Here is a 21391-nt window from a genome sequence, read left to right on the forward strand (position 1 = left end):
GCAGGAGGCCTGGCTTCGAATCCAGGCTTTGGTGCCAATGAATGGAGTAACTCTGGTGGTTGCAACAGTATAAGCAGCACAGCAGGGCAGCAGCTGTTGTGTACCTACCCTGAACTGGGCATTATCCGTGTATTTCTTCTGTTCTCACAATAGCCTGCAGAGTAAGTGTTACTGTCTCCCCATCTGGACAGATGAGAGACCTGAAGCTTATCACTGGTAAATGGCAGAGCTAGAGTTTAAACCCATTGCTGCCATCTGAATCCAAAGCCTATGCTCATTGTAAACACTGTGCTGCTTAAATTCTGTGCTGGCCTTCCTGGTTGTACAGCTTTCCTGGGCTCCTCCGTGAAGTTTAGTGTTAAGATTGGATAAACTCTAATTCACTTCTAGCTCATGGAATTTCTCAAATTTCTGCAAATAATTAAAAGTTGAAGGTGTATATATATTCATGCTATATATATATGAATGATATTTGAGCTTAGGTGGAAGAAGAGAATTATGAAATTCAAGCTACAGAAACAGACATTGCTTATCTTTGAGAATTCATTCCCTTAAAACATTTTGGACACCTAATATCTGCCAGGTTGTGGGATAGATGATTAGAATACGGTGGTAACTTATATATTCGTTATTCTTGACGATTTCATTCTTTGGTCAGGGAAATAAAGGAACAGGCACGTACGTTGTGATGTAAGAACTAAGGTAATTAGGGTAAATCCAGGGTGTAATGGAAAAACAAGGGAGAGGCTTAAGTGTAGGACAGTCAGAGAAGTCTTAAAGTTTACATGTTGCTTTTAGATCTCATTTGATCGTCATAAAAATCCTATGAAATAGAGAAGGTTTTTTTATTGTATTTTATTTTTTATACCAGAAAACAAGCTAAGAGAGGTTCTTTGCCTTCACTCTTTATGCATTTATGGGACAGATATAACCAAATTTGAATTCCAGTTTTGTCAGGTGCTGGCTTTGTGCTATTGGCCAAGTGAAGTTAACAAATTCTTTATCTGAAATATATGAATAATATCTCCTTCAGAAGAGTATTATGAAGTTTAAATGAAAAGCAAAATCCTACCATATTGCATAACACACGATGTAATTGGCAATCAATATGTCAGTGACCTTCCCCAGGCCACCTGGCTGATAGCTAGAGGAGCTAGGAGTTATAGCGAGGCTCCTGACTCCAAATTCTATTTCTTGCTCCACTGTACCATCTCTTCTATAGGCATCTTGTCCCTAAGGACTATTAAAGCAGTGTCAGCAGTCATTGAGGTATCATTTTGTACCTGTTGATTTTTTTCTAACAAGAATGAACATTTTAATGTTTTATAAATGTAATCATTTTAATCTTTATCACTAATAGTAAGTTATTTGCTTTTTTGCCTTCTGAGTTCTATGTCAACTTCAACTTTAATATTTTGGATACTTTTTATTGTGACTAAGTTTGTATTTACTATTTTTACAGTAAGTAAGTACTTATTTTAAAGTGCTATAATTCTCCCTTAAATCCTCAAAAGTATTAGTATGTAGTGAATTTGCCAATGGTATTACTGTTATTTTTGTGTTTTATTTTATCACGTTATTAAATTGGGCTGACAGTCTCATTTCCTTGTTTGGAAGGTCTTGCTTAAATCATCCGGACAAAAAAATTGTTGCCTACTCTTCAATGATTTTGTTTACATCCCTTAATCATGAAAGAATGAAAGAACTGGAAGAAAACCTCAATATTGCAATTGATGTCATAGATGCTTACCAAAAACATCCTGAATCAGAATGGCCGTAAGTATCTTGTTAGAAATTTGATTGCTTTAGGACATCCTGACAGATCACTTTCCTTGCAGAGGTTTTAAGTAAAAATTTGGGCATTGTGATAATTGAACAATAAGTTAAAACTTAACGTATTGACAAAATTAGAAAAGGTTTTGAGCAGAATCTAGAGAACTTGTGAAAGAGGTGAATAAAGTGAGGCTTGAGTTGAGTCTTTAAGGACAAAGAGAATTCTTTAAGGTGGTGAGGAGCGGGAAAGACATTGTTGGTGTATGAAAAAACAGTGTGAAATGCCCCGGCACCTTTGGAGTGTACAGATCAGACTGTTGTGGCTGCAGAAGCTAGTTCATTAGATCAGAGGTTGATGCAAGCCTTGTGAGCATCTGTGCAGATGAGATAGTCACTGCCATTCAAATTGCCCCCCATACATAATGTACCGCCACCCTTCGTAGATAATGTATTATTTCTCTCTGATTGCTTTTAAGATTTTTCTTTGTCTTTTCAGAGGTTAATTATGGTATTGGCTTAGATTTCTTTGGGTTTACTCTTTTTGGGGTCTCCTCAACTTCTTGAATCAGTAGATTTATGTCTTTTACCAAGTTGGGGAAGTTAATTTGGGAAATTTTAGCTGTTATTTGTTTGAATACTTTTTTTCAGGCCCTTGTTCTCTCTCTACTTCTTCTGGGACTCCATGTTTTAGGCACACACATAGTCGAAGGCAGGGCCAAGGCTATGGCTCAACTGATGGGACTGTGAAAGTAATACAAATTACAACAATCTACTTTTAGCTTTAGACAGTTTGTTACTATATAGACAGAGAAAAGAAGAAGCCAAAGGGGCCAGCTCCTCCTGATCCTTGTCCCAGATACCACAAAGACCTGGATGATTAGGATATGAATTGTGAGGTACCCCATTCCTGAGGAGCCCTTCTTGGCTGTTAAAAGGCTTTATATGCTAAGAGGGGCGGGGCAGAAAGCTCTGTACCTCATTAGTGCAAAACTCATCAGAACCTGTCTCATGACAGCCTCTCTTGGGAGACAGAAGAGCAAAAAGGAGACAGCCTCAGAAGCCTCAGGCCTCCCATCTCGGGTTCCGGGAGGATCACAAGGTAGTCAGCAGGCAAGACTCAGATTAGCCGCTGTTCAAGCTCTGGCATGCATGGTATACATGGATATGTCCAAGGTCACCAGGGCGCTATGTGGAGCTGTTCCCCTAGACTCTGAAGATACAAGTGTTAGTCTTCTGTTGTTGTTTTGCAAGTCCCTGAAGCTCTCTTCAGTGTTGTGTGGTTTTTTTTTTTCCTCCAGTCCATTTTCTCTCTTTGCCAGTACTACAGTGTCTTGATTACCGTAATTTTATAGTAAATTTTGAAATCAGAAAGTGTGAGTCTTCCAACTCTGTTCTTTTTCAGTTTTTTTTTTCGTTGTTGTTCTGGGTCCCTTGTGTTTCCATATTAATTTTAGGATCAACTTTTCCATTTGTTAATTTTAAAAAGCTGGAATTTTGATAAGAATTACATGAATCTATAGACCAACTTGGGGGAATATTGCCATCTTACCTAGATTAAGTGTTCCAATCCATGAATAAAGGATATTCATCTATTTATTTAGGCCTTTTAAATTTTCTTCAGTTATGTTTTATAGTTTTTAGTCTATGAGTTTTGGATGTTGTTAGTTCAACTTATTCTAAGTATTTTATTATTTTTGATGGTATTGCAAATGGAATCCTTTGATTTTTGGATTATTCATTGCTAATGTGTAGAAATACAACTGATTTTTGTATATTAATCTTGTATCCTGCAATCTGTCATGCTGAACTTATTTATAGTTTTAGTAGAGTTTTTTGTGTTTGTGATTCTTAGGATTTTCTCTGTACAGGACCATGCCATTTGCAAGTAGATAATACTTTTTTCTTTCCAGTTGGGTTGCCTTTTCTTTCTTTTCCTTGCCTGGTTGCCCTGACTGGAAATTCCAATACAATGTTGAGTAGAATTGGTGAGAGCAGACATATGTGTCCTGTTTAAGATCTTAGTGGGGAAGTGTTCAGTCTTTCAGTGTGTTGTTGCCTGTGGGGTTTTCATAGAAGGCCTTGCTCAGGATGATAAACTTTTCTTCTACTTCTGCTGATTTTCTTTTACTTGTTGAATGTTTTTATTATGAAAGTCTATTTCATCAAATACATTTTGTGTCTGTTGAGATAATCATATGGCTTGTGTCTTTTAGTCTATTAATACTTTGTCTAACAGTGATTTTTATACTTTAAATCAACTTTGGATTCCTGAGATAAATCCCACTTGTTCATAGTGTATAATCCTTTTTATATGTTGCTAGATTTGGTTTATATTTTGTTGGGGATTTTTGTGTGTATATTCATAAGGCATATTGGTTTGTAGTTTGTTTTCTTTTTGTGATTTCTTTTTCTGATTTTGGTATCAGGTAAATACTGACTTTACAGAAAGAGGTTTTATTTTGTTTTGTTTTTGGAAGATTGTAAAGGATCAGTATTAATCTTTAAATATGTGGTAGAATTCACTGGTGAAGCCATCTGGTTTTGGACTTTTTATTATGGGAAGTGTTTTTGGTTACTAATTCAATCCCTACTTGTCTTATTTGTTGTTGTTGTTGTTGTTGAAACAGAGTCTTACTCTGTTGCCCAGGCTGGAGTGCAGTGGCGTGATCTTGGCTCACTGCAACATCCGCCTCTTGGGTTCAAGCAGTTCTCTGACTCAGCCTTCTAAATAGCTGGGATTGCAGGCGCCTGCCACCACGGTGCCCAGCTAATTTTTTTTTTTTTTTTTTTTTTGTATTTTTAGTAGAGACGGGGTTTCACCATTTTGGCCAGGTTGGTATTGAACTCCTAAGCCCGTGATCCACCTGCCTCAACCTCCCAAAGTGCTGGGATTACAGGCATGAGCCACCGTGCCCGGCCCCTACTTGTTACATACAGGTCTATTCAGATTGTTGTCTTCTTGGATTGGTTTTGGTAGTTTGTGTCTTTCTAGGAATTTGCCTGTTTGGTCTAGGGCAGGAGTCTTCCAGCCTCCGACCTGTGGACTAGTACCTGTCCATAGCCTGTTAGAAACAGGGCCACACAGCACAAGGTAAGCAGCAGGTGAGCGAGCATTCCTGCCTGAGCTCCACCTCTTGTCAGATCATCAGCCACATTCGATTCTCATAGGAGCACAAACCCTATTGTGAACTGTGCATGTGAGGGATCTAGGTCGCACACTCCTTATGAGAATCTGTTATAACTAATGCCTGATGACCTGAGGTAGAACAGTTTCATCCTGAAACCATCCCCCCACCCCTGTCTATGGAAAAATTGTCTTTCATGAAACCAGTCCCTGGTGCCAAAAAGGTTGGGGACCGCTGGTCTAGGCTATCTAATTTGTTGGCACAAATTGTTCATAGTAGTAGTAGACCCTTAGAATATTTTTTATTTATGTAAGATTGGTAGGAATGTCCCCTCTTCCATTACTGATTTTAGTAATTTGAGTCTTCTCTTTTTTCTTGTTCACTATAGCTAAAGGTTTGTTAGAGTTTTTGCTCTTTTCAGAGAGCCAACTTTTGGTTTTGTTGATTATCTTTACTGTTATTCTCTATTTCATTTCTTTTTGCTGTAATCTTTATTATATTCTTTCTTCTGCTTGCATTGGGTTTGGTTTGCTCTTTTTCTAGTTTCTCGAGATGGAAGGTTAGGTTCCTGACATGAGATCTTCCGTCTTTTTTTACTTTTCTACAAAGTTCCTGGTAAGAACTGCTTTAGCATCCCATAATTTAGTGTTCCATAAATTTTGGTGTTTGTGATTTTATTTTCATCTATTTCAAATTATAGTCTCATTTCCCTTATGACCTATTGGTTATTTGGGAGTTTGTTGTTTAATTTCCACATATTTGTGTATTTCCTAAATTTCCTTTTGTTATGGTTTTCTAATTTTATTTCATGTGGCCAGAGAACACACTTTATATGATTTCATTCTTTTTGACGTTACTGAGGCATCTTTTATGGCCTGACATATGGTCTATCATAGAGAATGTTCCATGTAGACTTGAATGTGTATGCTGCTGGTTTTGGTGGCATGTTCTGTAGATATCTGTTGGGTCTGGTTGGCTAGATGGTTGATAGTGTTGTTTAAATCTTCTATTTCCTTGCTGATCTTCTGTTTTAGTTCTTTTCATTATTGAAAGTGAATTATCATCCATTTTCTCCTTCAGTTCTGTCAGTTTTTGCTTCCCTTATTTCCATGCTCTGTTAAGTACATACACACACGTTTATATTTATGATTGTTATACCTTTTTGATGCATTGACCCTTTCTCATTACAAAATTTATCACAAATTTTGTTGTTTATATTTTAATAATCTCCCGTTTTTTAAAAAATCTATTTTTAACATATGTTTTGCACATAGTAGTCAGTGTGTGATTAGGCCACAGATTTGCACCTGTAATCCCACTTGCATTCATAGGTGAGGTATGAGCTGTTTCAGTTTTGGCTTCTTTCAGTGTAATCTTTTATCATTCTGTTGAAATTATACCTAATTTTGAAATTATTTCTTTTTCTGAATATTCATTTGTATTTCAGTTAAAATTTGCAAACAGAGGTTGGTACATAACAATAATATGATGTGTTGACTTAGAAAACTTCCCTTTGTATGCAAATGTAACATGACAGGATCGATCATTAGAGCCAGCTTACTTAGAGAAATTTTCTGTAGCTGAGTTCTGTTTTATTTGTTGAGTACCTTGGGTCTGTATTTTAATCATCTGCAGTTTTTTTTTTTTCTTTTTTAGCAGCTTGGAATAAAGGGCAAAAGGTCATAAAAGGCAAAATATAAAATCTGTTAATAGCTCAAGTTAAAGTTATCAGAGACCACTACAAGGAATTCAGAAAGGAACAAAGGATGGATGTAGTAGTGGCTAAAAGATCACTTATGCAGTCCAGGTGCGGAATACTTTGATTTGTGTGAGAGGAACTCTACATTTGGTAACGAACAATGAGATCACAGGATATCCAGAGGCTTCCGACAAAATTGTTGTTTTTACTGTTAAATATAAACTCATCCCTGGAAATTGGAGAAAACCCACTTTCTGCCTTTTTTCTCCCCTACATTTTAGAAGATAGGTGGCAAATAGTACAAAACTAAATGGTCTCGGAATTCATTATGTTTTCTTTTCTTCCCTTGCTTGTTTCTTAGAAAGGGCAAATGTGATTCCAATAACTTTGGGTTTTTTAATTTGAGTATTCTAGAGACACAGGAAAGTGTAGGCGAGAAAGTCTTTGGCACTAGTTGGTTTGAATTATTGGTATAATGTCTTTCTAAAAACGTCTGTTCTTTTGTTTGTAGGTATGAAAGATGTTTTCATGCTCTTAGATAACCCTAGATGAATCCAAGGATTCTATTTTGGGTTCATCTAAATCTGAAAGTCCAGTAAATGTGCACTGGTGGGTCAGGTCAGTCAGTGCAGAATTACATGGTAGAGGAAGAGGTAGGACTACCTTGTGCTGATCCTGTGATGTGTTGGTTGCTTTGTCTGTGTAATCTCATTTTCACATTGCTGCCATCCTGTGAATTGTGTTTTGCTACTATGTACATATGAAAGTTAAGCAGCGTAAACCAGCTTGACCAAGGCCATACAACTAACATATAGCAGAGGCAGGATTGCAAGTGATGCTGAACTCGAGGGCCTGTCCCGTTTTTATTAATGCCATGTCATGTATTATGAAAATGATCACTTTTCAGAGAGGTGGTCTGCATTTCAAAGGTGAGGCATGAACTCTTTCAGTTTTAGCCTCTTTTGGTATAAACTTTTTGTTTTTGAGACAGAGTCTCACTTTGTTGCCCAGGCTGGAGTGCAGTGGTGTGATCTCGGCTCACTGCAACCTCTGCCTCCCGGGTTCAAGCGATTCTCCCGTCTCAGCCCCCTGAGTAGCCAGGAACAGAGGCGTCTGCCACTACTCCTGGCTAATTTTTTGTATTTTTAGTAGAGACGGGGTTTCATCATGTTATCCAGGCTGGTCTTGAACTGACCTCAGGTGATCTCCCTGCCTCGGTCTCCCAAAGTGCTGGGATTACAGGCATGAGCCCCCGCGCCCGGCCTAAACTTTTATTAATCCATTCAACTTTTACCCAGTTTCACTACAAAAATGAAGTTATAACTGGGAGTAAAGCATTCTTTTTTGTTAATATTTGGGTTATCTAGTTGATTTATTTTGTATTCTCTAGGGATGTGTCTTGCCTTATGCATGTACATTTTATTATCAGCTTAAGTATAACGCTATTAGGAAGATAAACATAATTGTCCATCCTTTTGCAGTCTGAATCTGTTGCTCCTCTTCTGTTCGCTCACAACAGCCATGCATTCCACTTTCATGGCACTTAGCACATTTAATTGTCCATTAGACTGTGAGCTCCCTGTAAGGCAGGATTTAGTGTTGTTTGTTATTGGATCCTTAACAAGATAATATCTGGCATATGATAAGCATTCTTTTAGTTATGATTCCTCTGAATCTAAGTGACCGAAGTCCACTTCAGATGGTTTATGCACAGAAAGGAATTTATTGGCTTGTACAACTGGAAAATTCTAGGGTCATTGGGTGAAGGCACGGTGAATCCAGGGCTGAAAGATGTCATCAGTATCTGTCTCATCTTTGTCTCATTTTTCTCCTGTGCTGGCTTTGTTGTAAGGCACATTTCCTGCTTCCTGTGTTGGCTCCTGTTCTTGCCTGCTCAGGGTTGGCATGGCCCACGGCTGGTCCTCAGACCACTCTTCTCCGTTATTGCTCGTTCTCTGGGTGACCTCATCTCATACCACAGCTTTAAATACGTCTTCTAAATTGATGATTTCCACATTTATGTTTCTGGCCTTGACCTCTTGCTGAAGCTCCAGATTTACATATACAGCTTCCTATTATGTGCTTCTAATTGGCCTCTGAAATATGTGAAGGCTGCATCCAAACTTTTGATTTTCCCCCAGCATAAAACCTGCTGTTGCTCTACCAGTGTTTATTGTTCAGTAACTGGCACCATCAATTACTCATTTGCTGAGGCCTGGAACCTGAGTCCTGATTTTCTTTCACTCTCACCCACTTATACTCATCAGTCCTATCTTCAAAAGGTATTCCACATTCACCTGCTTCACACCTCCTCTGCCATAGACATCTTTCATTGCTGCTGCCAGAACTTTCTCAGTCATCTTTCTGTCTCTCCTCTTGCCCTCTGAATCATCACACAGTAGCCAGAGTGATCTTTTAAAAATTACTGTACCTCTTGTCACTCCTTGCTTAAATAAACCATTCAGTGCTTTCTTATTGCAACTTAGAAGCAAATCCAAAGTACTTGTCATGTCTTGGCTTCTGACTGACCACCTCATCTTATTTCTTACTACTTTTACTCCTGCTCATTAGTTCCATCTGGTTTTACTGTTTTTCTTTAATATCCCGAGTTTGTTCTGTCCTGAATCTTTACACCCCTGTCTTTCTGCATGGAACCTTCCTTTAGATCTTTGAGTGGCTAGCTCTTTTAGGTCTCTGTTCAAATATCTATCATTTCGACTGAGAGACCTTCCCAGCACTTTATGTTCAGTAGTGTTTCCTGTAAACTCGTATCGCTTTACTCTCTTTTATTCATTTGTTTAAGAGCACTTACCACTATCGAACATTATACAAATCTTATTTGCTTTCTTGTTTATTGTTGGTTGCTAGAATGTAGGACTAGCTCCATAAGGCCCTGGAGTTTGTCCTGGTCATCATTCTATCCAAATCACCTAGAACATGTGTTTACAAACTATGGCCCATGTTCTGAATCCAACCCACTGCTTCTTTTTATAAATATTTATCGGAACACAGCCAAGCTTGTTTATATATTGTCTAGGGCTGCTTTGATGCAATAGTGACAGAGTTGAGTAGTTGTGATGGAGACCATTTGGCCTGCAAAGCCTAAAATGTTTACTATCTGGCCCTTTATGGAAAAGTTTGCCAACCCCATCCATTGAAGGGTTTTTGATAGTAATACTTGTCGAATAAGTCTAGTGATTGATGGCATTGTTGTCCTTCAGTCACTTTAGGCTTATCTGGTTCTCCTGAACCAGATGAGTCTTTGGTGAGAGATCCCCAAAGGGTCTGTATCATTGTCCTCTAGAACTCTATACCGGCTTCTTCATTTTACGTCAGTAATCTATTCCTGAAAATCAGACATTCTGTGCAAAAAAGTGGCTAAGAGCCTACTTCCTTCTTAAAAATAGGGACATTATAAAATGTTACGTGTCTACCCAAAACCTCCGTCAATGTCTTAAAATAGAATCAAACTAGAATACTGTTCAGCAATAAAAAGGAACAACTGTTGGTACAAGCCATAACTTAGGAAAATCTCATGGTAATTATAGCAGAGTAAAAAAACAAAAGCCAATGAATCCCCAAAGGTTAAATAATGTATCATTCCATTTACATGACATTCTTGAAATGACAAAATTATAGAAATGGAGAACAGATTAGTGGTTGTCAGGGATTGAGGAAGGATGCTTGAGTTATAGGTGGGTGTACCTATAAAGGGGTACCAAACCATTCTGGATCTTACCTGTGAGAGGGGATCTGTGAACCCACATTATTAAATTACATAGAGCTAAAGACATGCTCACAGCTACTCATGAGTAAATGCACAAGTTAACCTGGGAAACCTGAGTAAGATCTGCATATTGTGTCACTGTCAGCATCTGGGTTGTCACATGCTATAGTTTTACAGATGTTACCATTGGGGAAAACTGGGTGAGGGTACACAGAGTTTCTCTTGTATTTTGTAAAACTTCGTGTGCATCTACAATGATCTCAAAATAAAAATGCTAATTAAAAAAAAACCCAAACTTGGTAAAGCACCTGTATATGTAACAGACTGTCATGTTAGGATGTATACTGCTTAAAACATTTCTTTCTTTCTTTTTTTTTTTTTTTTTTTGAGACGGAGTCTCGCTCTGTCGCCCAGGCTGGAGTGCAGTGGCCGGATCTCAGCTCACTGCAAGCTCCGCCTCCCGGGTTCGGGCCATTCTCCTGTCTCAGCCTCCTGAGTAGCTGGGACTACAGGCGCCTGCCACCTCGCCCGGCTAGTTTTTTGTATTTTTTTTTTAGTAGAGACGGGGTTTCACCGTGTTAGCCAGGATGGTCTCGATCTCCTGACCTAGTGATCTGCCCGTCTCGGCCTCCCAAAGTGCTGGGATTACAGGCTTGAGCCACCGCGCCCGGCCTAAAACATTTCTTTCTGATTACCATAGAATTAGTATAGTTGTCAGCAGACAGTTGGCTTTGTATGCGGGAACACAGAGCCTCTTAATGCCACCATTATGCCAGAAGTGCTTCTTAAATGTCTGTACACAGTTCTGACTTTTTACCAACAGTGTATGGAATGCATCTTGTGATTTTGTATGTATGTGTATATCTTTTTGTGAAATGTTGTCTGGAATACTTTAGAATATAAAAAAAAGTTTCTCCTGTAAACATTGACTGGCAAGTGTATTGAGAAGTTTGGGAATTAGAAACAAAGAGGTAATAACCAGATGGATGTTTGTGAGGCATGCAAGTGTCTCTTTTTGGGTCGCATTGTCATCCCGGGGGCAATGCTGTTTGTTGGGGTGTGCAGTCACATGCCCTCCCCTGGGGTCACAGGCTGTCAGGTTTGGGCTCATTCTTGAAGGAAAAAGCTGCCAGGTTTGGGCTCATTCTTGAAGGAAAAAGAATTCTTGTTTTCCAAAGAAGGAAAAAAGGAGATGCTGAACAGGGGAAAAAGTGGCAAATAGCCACAAGAACTGTCAGTGTTTGGCGAATGCATGTCCTTTTCATCATCTGCTTCTGCTTCAGGAGGTAAATACAGTTTAATTTCTCTGATTTTTGTTGGAGTTGAATTCTGATGCATTATTACTGGAAACAGGAGAAGCAGAATTCCTTGATACTGAAGGGTAGACGGCCTAGCCAGTGTCACTCTGCCGATAAGTGTTGGACTGAGACTCAAACCCAGCTCTTTCTGAGACCAAAATTTGTGCTCTTAATCTTTACACCCACTGCCTCCCTTAGAGGACGACACTAAAGGAAGGGCGGCTGGGATGTGCATGTGTGTAATGCGTTTTCCCCACTGCCTGGCACGTGTAGATTCAGAAAATCTATTTATATATTTTTCAGATTATAACTCATTTTCTTCTAGTAGAGGATGCATCGCCATTGAATCAGTGGACTGATATTTTTCTAATTTAATGCTACTCACATTTAACCCATTGGAAATGTTACTTGACTGTTTAACAGGAGAAGGGAGGCTATTTTCTGGAGCAGCTTTGCAAGCTTTGTCCAAATTGCTGTGTTAAGCAACTGTGGGTTACAGTAACCAGATCTTACAACGAAGAGAGTGGCATTTATTCTCCATAGCACATTTAAATCAAAATTTGTTTATGAGGTATAAAAACATTTTCTAGGTTTCTGAACTGAATGAAATCTATTTTACTCATGTTGAGTATAGCATCGCCTTTGTATGCATGTATGGATATGGATAATAAATGACGTTCATTAAAAAAAAATTTCCCTGAACCCCCCTGCCTTTAGGACTGTCTCTGTTTACCAGTGAGGAGTTTGCCTTTCATTGTCTGTTGGTTCTGCCTGCAACTGTTCACATACTTTAAAATCAGTAATAAATGAGAAAGATTGAGAGAAAGAAAAAGATGAGAGGAGAGACCTTCATGCAATTTGTTTTTTAGCAAGTGTGGAGAATGATGTAAAGTGTAGTTAGTGCTTTGGCATCAACAATGTGATTTGTGAATGTTAGCTTTTCTGTAATGACATTTAAATGATGAATTTCAAGATTAAACTGAAGAGTTCCTTAGGAGAACTTAGCTGAGTTCTCCTACATGACCGTTCCTTGTCCTTGAAGCCTGAGGAGCCAGGTTCATCTGAATGGTGCTTCCACCAAGATAGAGAGATACTGTCACTCTTTAGCAGAATGGTTATTAAATAGAACTAAGTGTGAGCTTACTTTGCCTGTATATATTTCTTACATTACATACTGAATTTTTTGATAGACAATATGTGGTTCAAGTATCAAAATGCATAGTTTCCCCCCAGCCATCTACCTAGTTCCTCCAACCACATCCCCTAGTTCTCCTCACACTGTTGGGCTTTTTGGTTTTTTCACTAAATAGTGCTTTTCTGAGATTTTTCCATATTCCTGTATAAAGACCTTCCTCAATTTAAGATCTTTCATTGTATGAATGTACCAGGATTTATTTCATCAGTCTCCTCTCGATGGGCATTCCGATTGTTTCCATTTTTTCGTGGCTAGTAAGTACTGCCATGAGTAGCCTTGGTTGCACATGTCATATTGCATGTGGACAAGTATGATTGTAGAATAAATTCATAAGTGCAATTATTGGGTCAAAAGGAATGTGCTGTTACAATTTTAACACACCAGGTTGTCCTTCATAGCTGTTGTGCCAGTGTCAACTCCCCTGTCCCACGTCATTACTAATAGTGTTAGCAAGGGTTGGATTTGCCAGTTCTGCCAAAGTGTAAACTGACCTTCTTGCACAGTTTTATTTTGTATTTTTCTTACGAGTTGGAGAACCTTTTTTTTCCTTTATGTGTATTCTCATTTTCTTTACCTATTTTTCTCTTGGGATGTTGTTCTTTATCAGTGTATAGGAGTATTTTCTAGATTAGGGATACCACCCTTCATATAAAATAAAATACTTATATTTTTCTGTTTTTGTATTTTGACTTTGTTTGTGGTACTTTATGTTTTAGTTTTTTGAGACGGAGTCTCTGTCACTCAGGCTGGAGTGCAGTGGTGCACTCACGGCTCACTGAAGCCTCAATCTCCCAGACTCAAGTGATCTTCCCACCTCAGCCCACTGAGAAGCTGGGATCACAGGCGCATACCACCATACCTGGCTGATTTATTTTTTATTTTGTAGAGATGGGGTCTCACTATGTTGCTCAGGCTGGTCTTGAAGTCCTGACCTTAAGCAATCCTTCTACCTTGGCCTCCCAAAGTACTGGGAATACAGGCGTGAGCCACTGTATCCAGCCATGTGGTACTTTTTTATGTAAAAGTTTTTGATTTTTTTAGTAGATGAATTTATCAGTCTTTTAAGAAAATGTGTTCCAGAGTTTTGATAATAGCTGTAAAGGCCTTTCCTCTACTAAGGCTTTCCTCTAGTATATAATTTCAATTTATTTATTTAAGTGTTTGATTTACTTGGAATTTATGTTTGTTTAAATGTTGCAATGTGGATTCACTCTCATTTTTGTTTCAGATGATGCTGGTGGTCCCAGCAACAGAGCACTGTCATGGCTGAGACCTGTCTCCCCTTTTCCTCCGTCCTTGCCCTAATCCCTGTACCCTTACTACTCCATCCATGGACAACTTTTTTATTTCAACTTTTGCTTCCTAAACACACATTCCAGCATGCAGAACTTAGTCCTTCCTTTACTATGTCTCAGTTCTACTATTTTAAGTCCTTAAGGATTTTATAAACATATTGATCAAATCACATTTATTGAGCATTTATTAGGAGTTTTTTGGTTTTTCAAGAAGAAAATTTCCAAAGTGAAGCAGACCCAGTCTGTTTCCCACTGTTTAAGAACTGTTTATATGTATTGTCTGATTTTATGTTGTTTAAGGTAGAGGGTAAATTGTTATTCCAGTATGCCCAGAAGCAGAAGTGATAGTTGGAGATTTTAACACCTGATTTTCAGCCATGGGCGGAACTCATAGACAAATATCAGTATAGACTGATGTTTTATACATTATATAAACCTGACGATATGGATCAGGCTTGTCCAACCTGCGGGCCGCATGCGGCCCAGGATGGCTTTGAATGCGGCCCAACACACATTCGTGAACTTTCTTATAACATGAGTTGTTTTTGTTATTTTGTTGTTGTTGTTGTTAAGCTCATCAGCTATTGTTAGTGTTAGCATATTTTATCTGTGCCCCAAGACAGTTCTTCTTCTTCCAGCGTGGTCCAGGGAAGCCAAAAGATTGGACACCCCTGATACAGATGATCTCGGTAGTACTGTCGTAGGTAGCCACCTTCACCTGAGTGATACTTATAGACCTTCCCTCAGCACTTCCAAACTCCACTTTCTTTTCACCTGCATGTGTCATGTTCACCAACTTAGACCGTAGGTTGGGCTGTAGAAAAGTCTCAGTAAGGCTGGGCGCGGTGGCTCAAGCCTGTAATCCCAGCACTTTGGGAGGCCGAGACGGGCGGATCACAAGGTCAGGAGATCGAGACCATCCTGGCTAACATGGTGAAACCCCGTCTCTACTAAAAATACAAAAAACTAGCCGGGCGAGGTGGCGGGCGCCTGTAGTCCCAGCTACTCAGGAGGCTGAGGCAGGAGAATGGCGTAAACCCGGGAGGCAGAGCTTGCAGTGAGCTGAGATCCGGCCACTGCACTCCAGCCTGGGCGACAGAGCGAGACTCCGTCTCAAAAAAAAAAAAAAAAAAAGAAAAGTCTCAGTAAATGTGTAAGGGATTGAAATCATAGAGTACATTCTCTTGCACATAAGATGATTTCTAGAAAAATTCCAAACTTTTGGAAATTAACACATCTGATTGATTTGTCAAAGAAGAAATCACAGGCAAATTAGAAAATATTTTGAACTGAAGTATCAAGTTTTGTGGGATAAAGCAAAAGCAGCCAAGTGTGGTGGCTCATGCCTGCAATCCCAGCACTTTGGGAGTCTGAGAAGGGAGGATAGCTTGAGGCCAGGAGTTCAAGACCAGTCAGGGCAACATAGTAAGGCATTGTCTCTACCAAAAAAAATAAAAATAAAAAAAGCTGGGTATGGTGGCACATGTTTGTGGTCCTATCTACTTGGGAGACTGAGGTGGGAGAATTATTTGAACATAGAAGTTTGAGGGTGCAGTGAGCTATGATCGCGCAACTGCACTCCAGCTAGGGTGACAGAGCGAGACCCCATGTCTTAAAAAGACAACAACAAAAATGAAAGCAGCGCTTAGAGGAGACTTTATTGCTTTGAATGCTTCCATTTTTTTTTTTTTTTTTTTTTTTTTTGAGACAGAGTCTTGCCCTGTCGCCCATGCTGGAGTGCATGGAGTGCAGTGGCACGATCTTGGGTCACTGCAACCTCTGCCTCCTGCGTTCAAGAGAGTCTCATACCTCAGCCTCCTGAGTAGCTGGGATTACAGGCATGCACTACCACGTCCAACCTATTTTTTGTGTGTTTTTGGTAGAGATGGGGTTTCACTATGCTATGTTGGCCAGGCTGGTCTCAAACTCTTGGCCTCAAGTAATCCACCCACCTCATTCTCCCAAATACTAGGATTACAAGGTGTGAGCCACCAGCCTTGAATGTTTCTATTAATAAAGATTTGAAATCAGTGACCCACAGTTCTACTTTTAGAGGATAGAAAAAGAAGAGCATAGTAAGTCCTGAATAAGTAAGAAAGAAGGAAATAAAAGACGAAAGCAGAAATCAATGAAACATAAGACAAAAACAGTAGAAAAAATTCACAGAGGCAAAAGTTGATCTTTGACCAACAAAATTGTTCAAGAATAAAGAAAGAGAGCAGTAATTACCAACATTATCAAAGAATGTGTAGTTATCACATCAATCTTCAATAAACTCAAACCTTAGTTGAGGCAACTTTCTTCACCTGAGACACTCTGAAGACCCACGCTTTTGGGTCCTGATTTCCTTTTGAAGCCGTAATAGTATTTTATTACTTATAGCTCCCCCAACACACTGCTGTTAGTTTCCTTCTTGCTGTTTTTCGAAGTCCTTTCTTCCACCTCTAATTTAAATGCTATCTTCTTTTCCTTCTTCTAGGGATTGCCAAAATACCTCCTCTAGCCTCTTTGATCTTCTTGCCCCCTGTCCATCACCGCCTCTTGCCCCCAGCCTGTTGGTTAGATACATTTGTTTCTATTATATAATCCTTAATGTGTGTCTGTCAGCACTTAACATGTTCTTCTGTAAATTATCTGTCAAAATATGGGTCTTTATTGTTTGGAGAATATATTTGGAACTATGGCTTGTGACTTGGAATATTGTGTTTTGATATTCCTATGGGGAAATGCTTTGAATTCTAAGTACTTGAATTATGAATGAGCTTTAAGATCTCAGTTTAGTCTGTGTATCCAGCTTGGAATGCATGGATTTCTATTGACCTGCCCAGATTGATAGGAATACTGTTTGAGAATTCCAAATATTATCCGTTATTGTTAGGAATATTTTACACCAGAGTGTTGATCAGCTGTTTTAAATGCTGTAGAGGAAATAGAGTATGTATTTGAATTTTGCTTTTATGTGAAATGACAATGTATTGTAGTAGTTAATATGCTTTGTTTGGTTATCAGACTGAATATAGTTTTATTGTATTGTATTTGTGAAGTGATTAAACTATGTGTCAGTATATTTAATGCTTACAGTCAATTTTTATTACTATAACCTGGTTATAAACAGTATATTCCTTAGTTCTTAAGTCTTTTCCTCAGATGCCTTCTGGTAAATATAATTCAGAATTAATTAATAATACTGTTGAATCTTTTCAGTTGTCACAGGGGTGCTTTGAAGAACTATGCCTATAATCTTTGCCTTGGGGTTTCCCTAAGTTGATCTCTAAGTTTAGATGAGTGCATTGCTTGACAATGAGGATGTTTTCTTGGTAACTTGAGAATTCTTAAAGAGTGAATAATCAAGCCAGTAATGGAAGTGTGACAAGTCTTTCTCTGGTTCATTATAGCAGTTAGCTTCTGACTAAAACAATTCAGTGTGTTTTTTGTTTATACCTGATCTTGTTACTAAATGAAGAATTTTTCTTTCTCAACTTAGATAAAAGCTATAGTAGCCCGTGTCTTCCTGTTGAATCAATTTAAATTATTTCAATAAAGCTTTCGGAAGTAAAATTGGAGAAAAATATTTTTAGGATTTTTTTTTCCTTTTAGCTGCTAATAGATTAATAGTATGTGAACCTTTTAAAACATTTAAGATTACAGCAAATAAAAAATTCACTGAAAAGAAATGCTTTTGTGCTTATAAAATAGATAAGGGCATGTCATGTCTCTTTTACTTTGTTTCAAGTAACCAAACTTTCCTCCTCTTTTTTCCCTAGGGTCTTGATTATTACAGACCTCTTTCTGAAAAGCCCGGAATTGGTACAAGCCATGTTTCCCAAACTGAACAATCAAGAAAGGTAACCCCCCAGCCAGCATGATTTTCAGTATTTAGCATTCCATATAGGGTATTCTGTGCACGTGACTGAAAAGCTGTGTGGTTTCTGAGTTGGCACAGAATCTCTAAATGCATGTTTCTGTGTTGGTAATGGTTTTAAATTGGTTGGTTAACATTACAGCTTAGCCACAATAGGCAGTGATTTATGGAGGGTAGCAGGATCCAGGTTGGTGCCATTATTCAGTAAATGCATATTAAGAAAAACGTTAAGAACAAAATCTTATGCATGTGCCTGGATTTTAGAATAGTAATTTATGTAGCTGTGTATTACAGTTGAATATTTGAGGTGTACTCATTTGTTTAGGTCATGGGTGTTATTTGTGATACACTTTGCTAGGTTTGTAGGCTTCTGATGGATAATTCGGACTAAAATAAAATTGACACCTGTCCACAATGTTACAGTTAATGTAGTAGGAAAAGCAGTGACCTAGGAGTTCTAAGACACTGGCCCTGTGCCTTGCTATGATTATAGTTCTTCACGTGACCTTGTTGGGATTCAGTTTCGTGTGTGTGTGTGTTTGTGTGTGTATTTTTTTTCCCTAAACCTCTATGGTAAGGTACAAGGCATTCAGTTTCTTGACCTGTAAATTAAGGGGATTGAATAAGTAATTTGCAGTACACTTTTCATTTCAATAGCATATATTTTTCCTAACCTTATTAGAAATGTTGCCTTAGGAAAATAACAAAATATATTCAGAAACTACAGATCTAATGATGAAAATTTCTTAAAGTTGTTAATCTTTTGATTGTAGTCACGAGTTTTAGTGGTTTTGGACTTTTTACTTATTTAGGTTTCAGTACTGAAGCTTTGTGTACTTTTTGTAGTCTTTTATTAATTAGGTCATTTTTCTTCTTTAATATCTTTAACAAAAAGGAAAAGCTTATGCTTTTAAAGTCATATGAAATGCCAGGTTTATAAGTCCAATTCCAGTGCTCCTTTCCCTGTATGTATACCCCCATTACAGATAGAGAAGTATTTGTAGTTTTTTGACCTAAAAGAAATAATACGATATACAGTGCTAAAAATTAGTAAGTTTTTTTGCAGTAAGGAACACCTGAATACAAGAAGAATGCACAGTTTAATTGTATTTTTAATATTCAAGCTGATATTTTCCATAGTCTGTCTAAATTATCTATTTTTAAATGATTTATTACATAACTACATGGGAATGGTAGACTAAAAATGTTCTATTTTTATTGATAAAGTTGTATCAGGTGCATCCTTACTTCATTCAAGGTTCTGCTCAGTTGCCACCTCCCCTTGTCGTTGCTTTATTTTTCTTCTGGAGGAGATGAGCTGTCATTTCATCGCATCATTCATTCATCGTGTCATGTCACATACCTGCTTGTTACTGTAGCACATTTCCATTAGATTGTTGGTGCCCTGAGTGCGAGGATTCATCCCTCCTTATTCTTCATTCCACATTTCCAGTCAGTGGTTGGCACATAGCGGGTGCTCAAAAAGAAAAAAAAAGTGTTTCAGTGAAAGCATGAGTGAATGATTGAATATTCTTACTCAGTAAAGTGTTCAGCTAGTATACTGATTAATGTAATATTATCTGGTAAGTTGGAAACCTCAAGGTTAAACTTACCTTCTCCACTTTACCTTTTCAGTTCATACTGGTCAGTAAACCTTATCAGTTATATCATCCCAAAGTCTTATGTATTTATTCTCTTTTTTGTCACAGCCCTAGTTTACCCTATGGAATCTTTGACTAGATTTTGACGATAGCCTTTGTCAAAAAATTGTGGTAAATCACACATAATATAAAGTTTACTATTGTAACCATTTCTTTTTTTTTTTTTTTTTGGAAAGGTATAAGACAGGGTCTTGCTGTGTGTTGCCCAGGCTAGAGTGCAGTGGCTGCTCACAAGTGTGATCATGGTGCACTACAGCCTCAAACTCCTGGCCTCAAACAGTCCTCCCACCTCAGCCTACCCAGTAGCTGGGAGTACAGGTGTGGGTCACCATGCCAGACTACCATTGTAACCATTTTTTAATGTATAGTGCAATAGTGTTAAGTATGTTCACATTGTTGTGCAGCCAACCTCTAGAACTTTTTCATTTTGTATGTCAGAAACTCTGTACTGATTAACAATAAACTACAATGAGATACCACTTGATACCCATTAGGATGGCTACTATCAACAAACTGAAAAGAAGAAGTTTGGGCAAGGATATGGAGAAATTGGAACCCTTGTGCTTGTTTATTTCCCACTGGTGGGAATGTAAATGGTGCATCCACTGTCTTAATCTGTTTTCTGCTGCCATAACAGAGTACCGGAGAGTGGCTAATTTATAAAGAAAAGAAATGTATTTCTAACAGTCTGAGGCTGGGAAGTCCAAGAATATGGCACTAGCATTTGGTGAGGGCTTTCTTGCTGTGTTATCCCATGGTGGGACGTGAGAGGGCAAGTGAGTGCATGTGAACATTACAGAGACACAGTCCCTGTCCTCACTGTGAGAGTAATAACCATGCATTTTTATGTACAAGAGTGAAAGTGCTATGTAAATTCTTAAGCTTTTTTCTTGTGCTAGTTCTTTTCATTGTTGTCAAAATTAGTGGACTTCTTCACCCAGAGGCTAGTAGTCTATTTGTGCAGATTACTTGGTGGGGACATTTTGGATGTAGACTCTTATCAATTCACATGACATGTTTCAGCAAAAATGAGAGCCTACATTTACATACTTGTCTGGTCTCCTTTCCAGGTGAATTGGAGTGAATATTAACAAATTGGACTAGCTGGTCATGGTAAACAGCTTGTGTAGTTTTCAGGTTTATAATGTGTATGTACAGCATCGTAGTTAAGGACAAATGCTAGTGCTGCCACTTACTACTTTGGATAGGTTAATGAGGATAGTAATAGTAGCTACCCCATGAAATTGTCATGACAACTGATTGCAGTATGTATAAAACTCTCGGTGCCTGGCATGTAATGATCACCCCCGTAAACGTGTTGCAGGATAATTGACTTTGGCATCAGAAAGAGTTCAAATACCACCTCAGTACGTCTGTAACCCAGGGCAAATACCTTAATCTATAACGTGAGCTATTGCTATTTCTGCTTCCATGCTATTACTACTATTACTGCAACTACAAGTATAACAACTACTACTTCTGTGCTGCTGACCTTGCCGTTTTCTCCAGGTAGCATCACTGTTATGTATAGAAGGCACCATGTAGCCCTTGTCACTTAATCCTCACAAATGCTGTGAAATAGGTATTATTCTTGACATTTTCCAAATTGGAGTTCTGAGGCCTATGGTTCCAGCTACTCGGAGGCTGAGCCAGGAGAATCACTTTAACCCGGGAGGTGGAGGTTGCAGTGTGCTGAGATTGCTCCACTGCACTCCAGCCTGGGCAACAGAGCGAGACTTTGTCACATGAAAAACAA

At 38.5% G+C, this 21391-nt stretch overlaps 1 protein-coding gene across 1 annotated transcript in view; it reads left to right on the forward strand.

Moving 5' to 3' along the window:
• Positions 1-21391, forward strand: part of LOC105464280 (ataxin 10) — a 175562-nt gene that overhangs the window by 29705 nt on the left and 124466 nt on the right. The window contains exons 5-6 of the mRNA XM_071080744.1: positions 1618-1776; positions 17877-17957. Of these exons, the coding sequence (XP_070936845.1) occupies positions 1618-1776; positions 17877-17957 (240 nt within the window). The remainder of the gene's footprint in view (positions 1-1617; positions 1777-17876; positions 17958-21391) is intronic.

This window comes from Macaca nemestrina, chromosome 15, assembly GCF_043159975.1.
Source record: "Macaca nemestrina isolate mMacNem1 chromosome 15, mMacNem.hap1, whole genome shotgun sequence".
Lineage (NCBI taxonomy): Eukaryota > Metazoa > Chordata > Mammalia > Primates > Cercopithecidae > Macaca > Macaca nemestrina.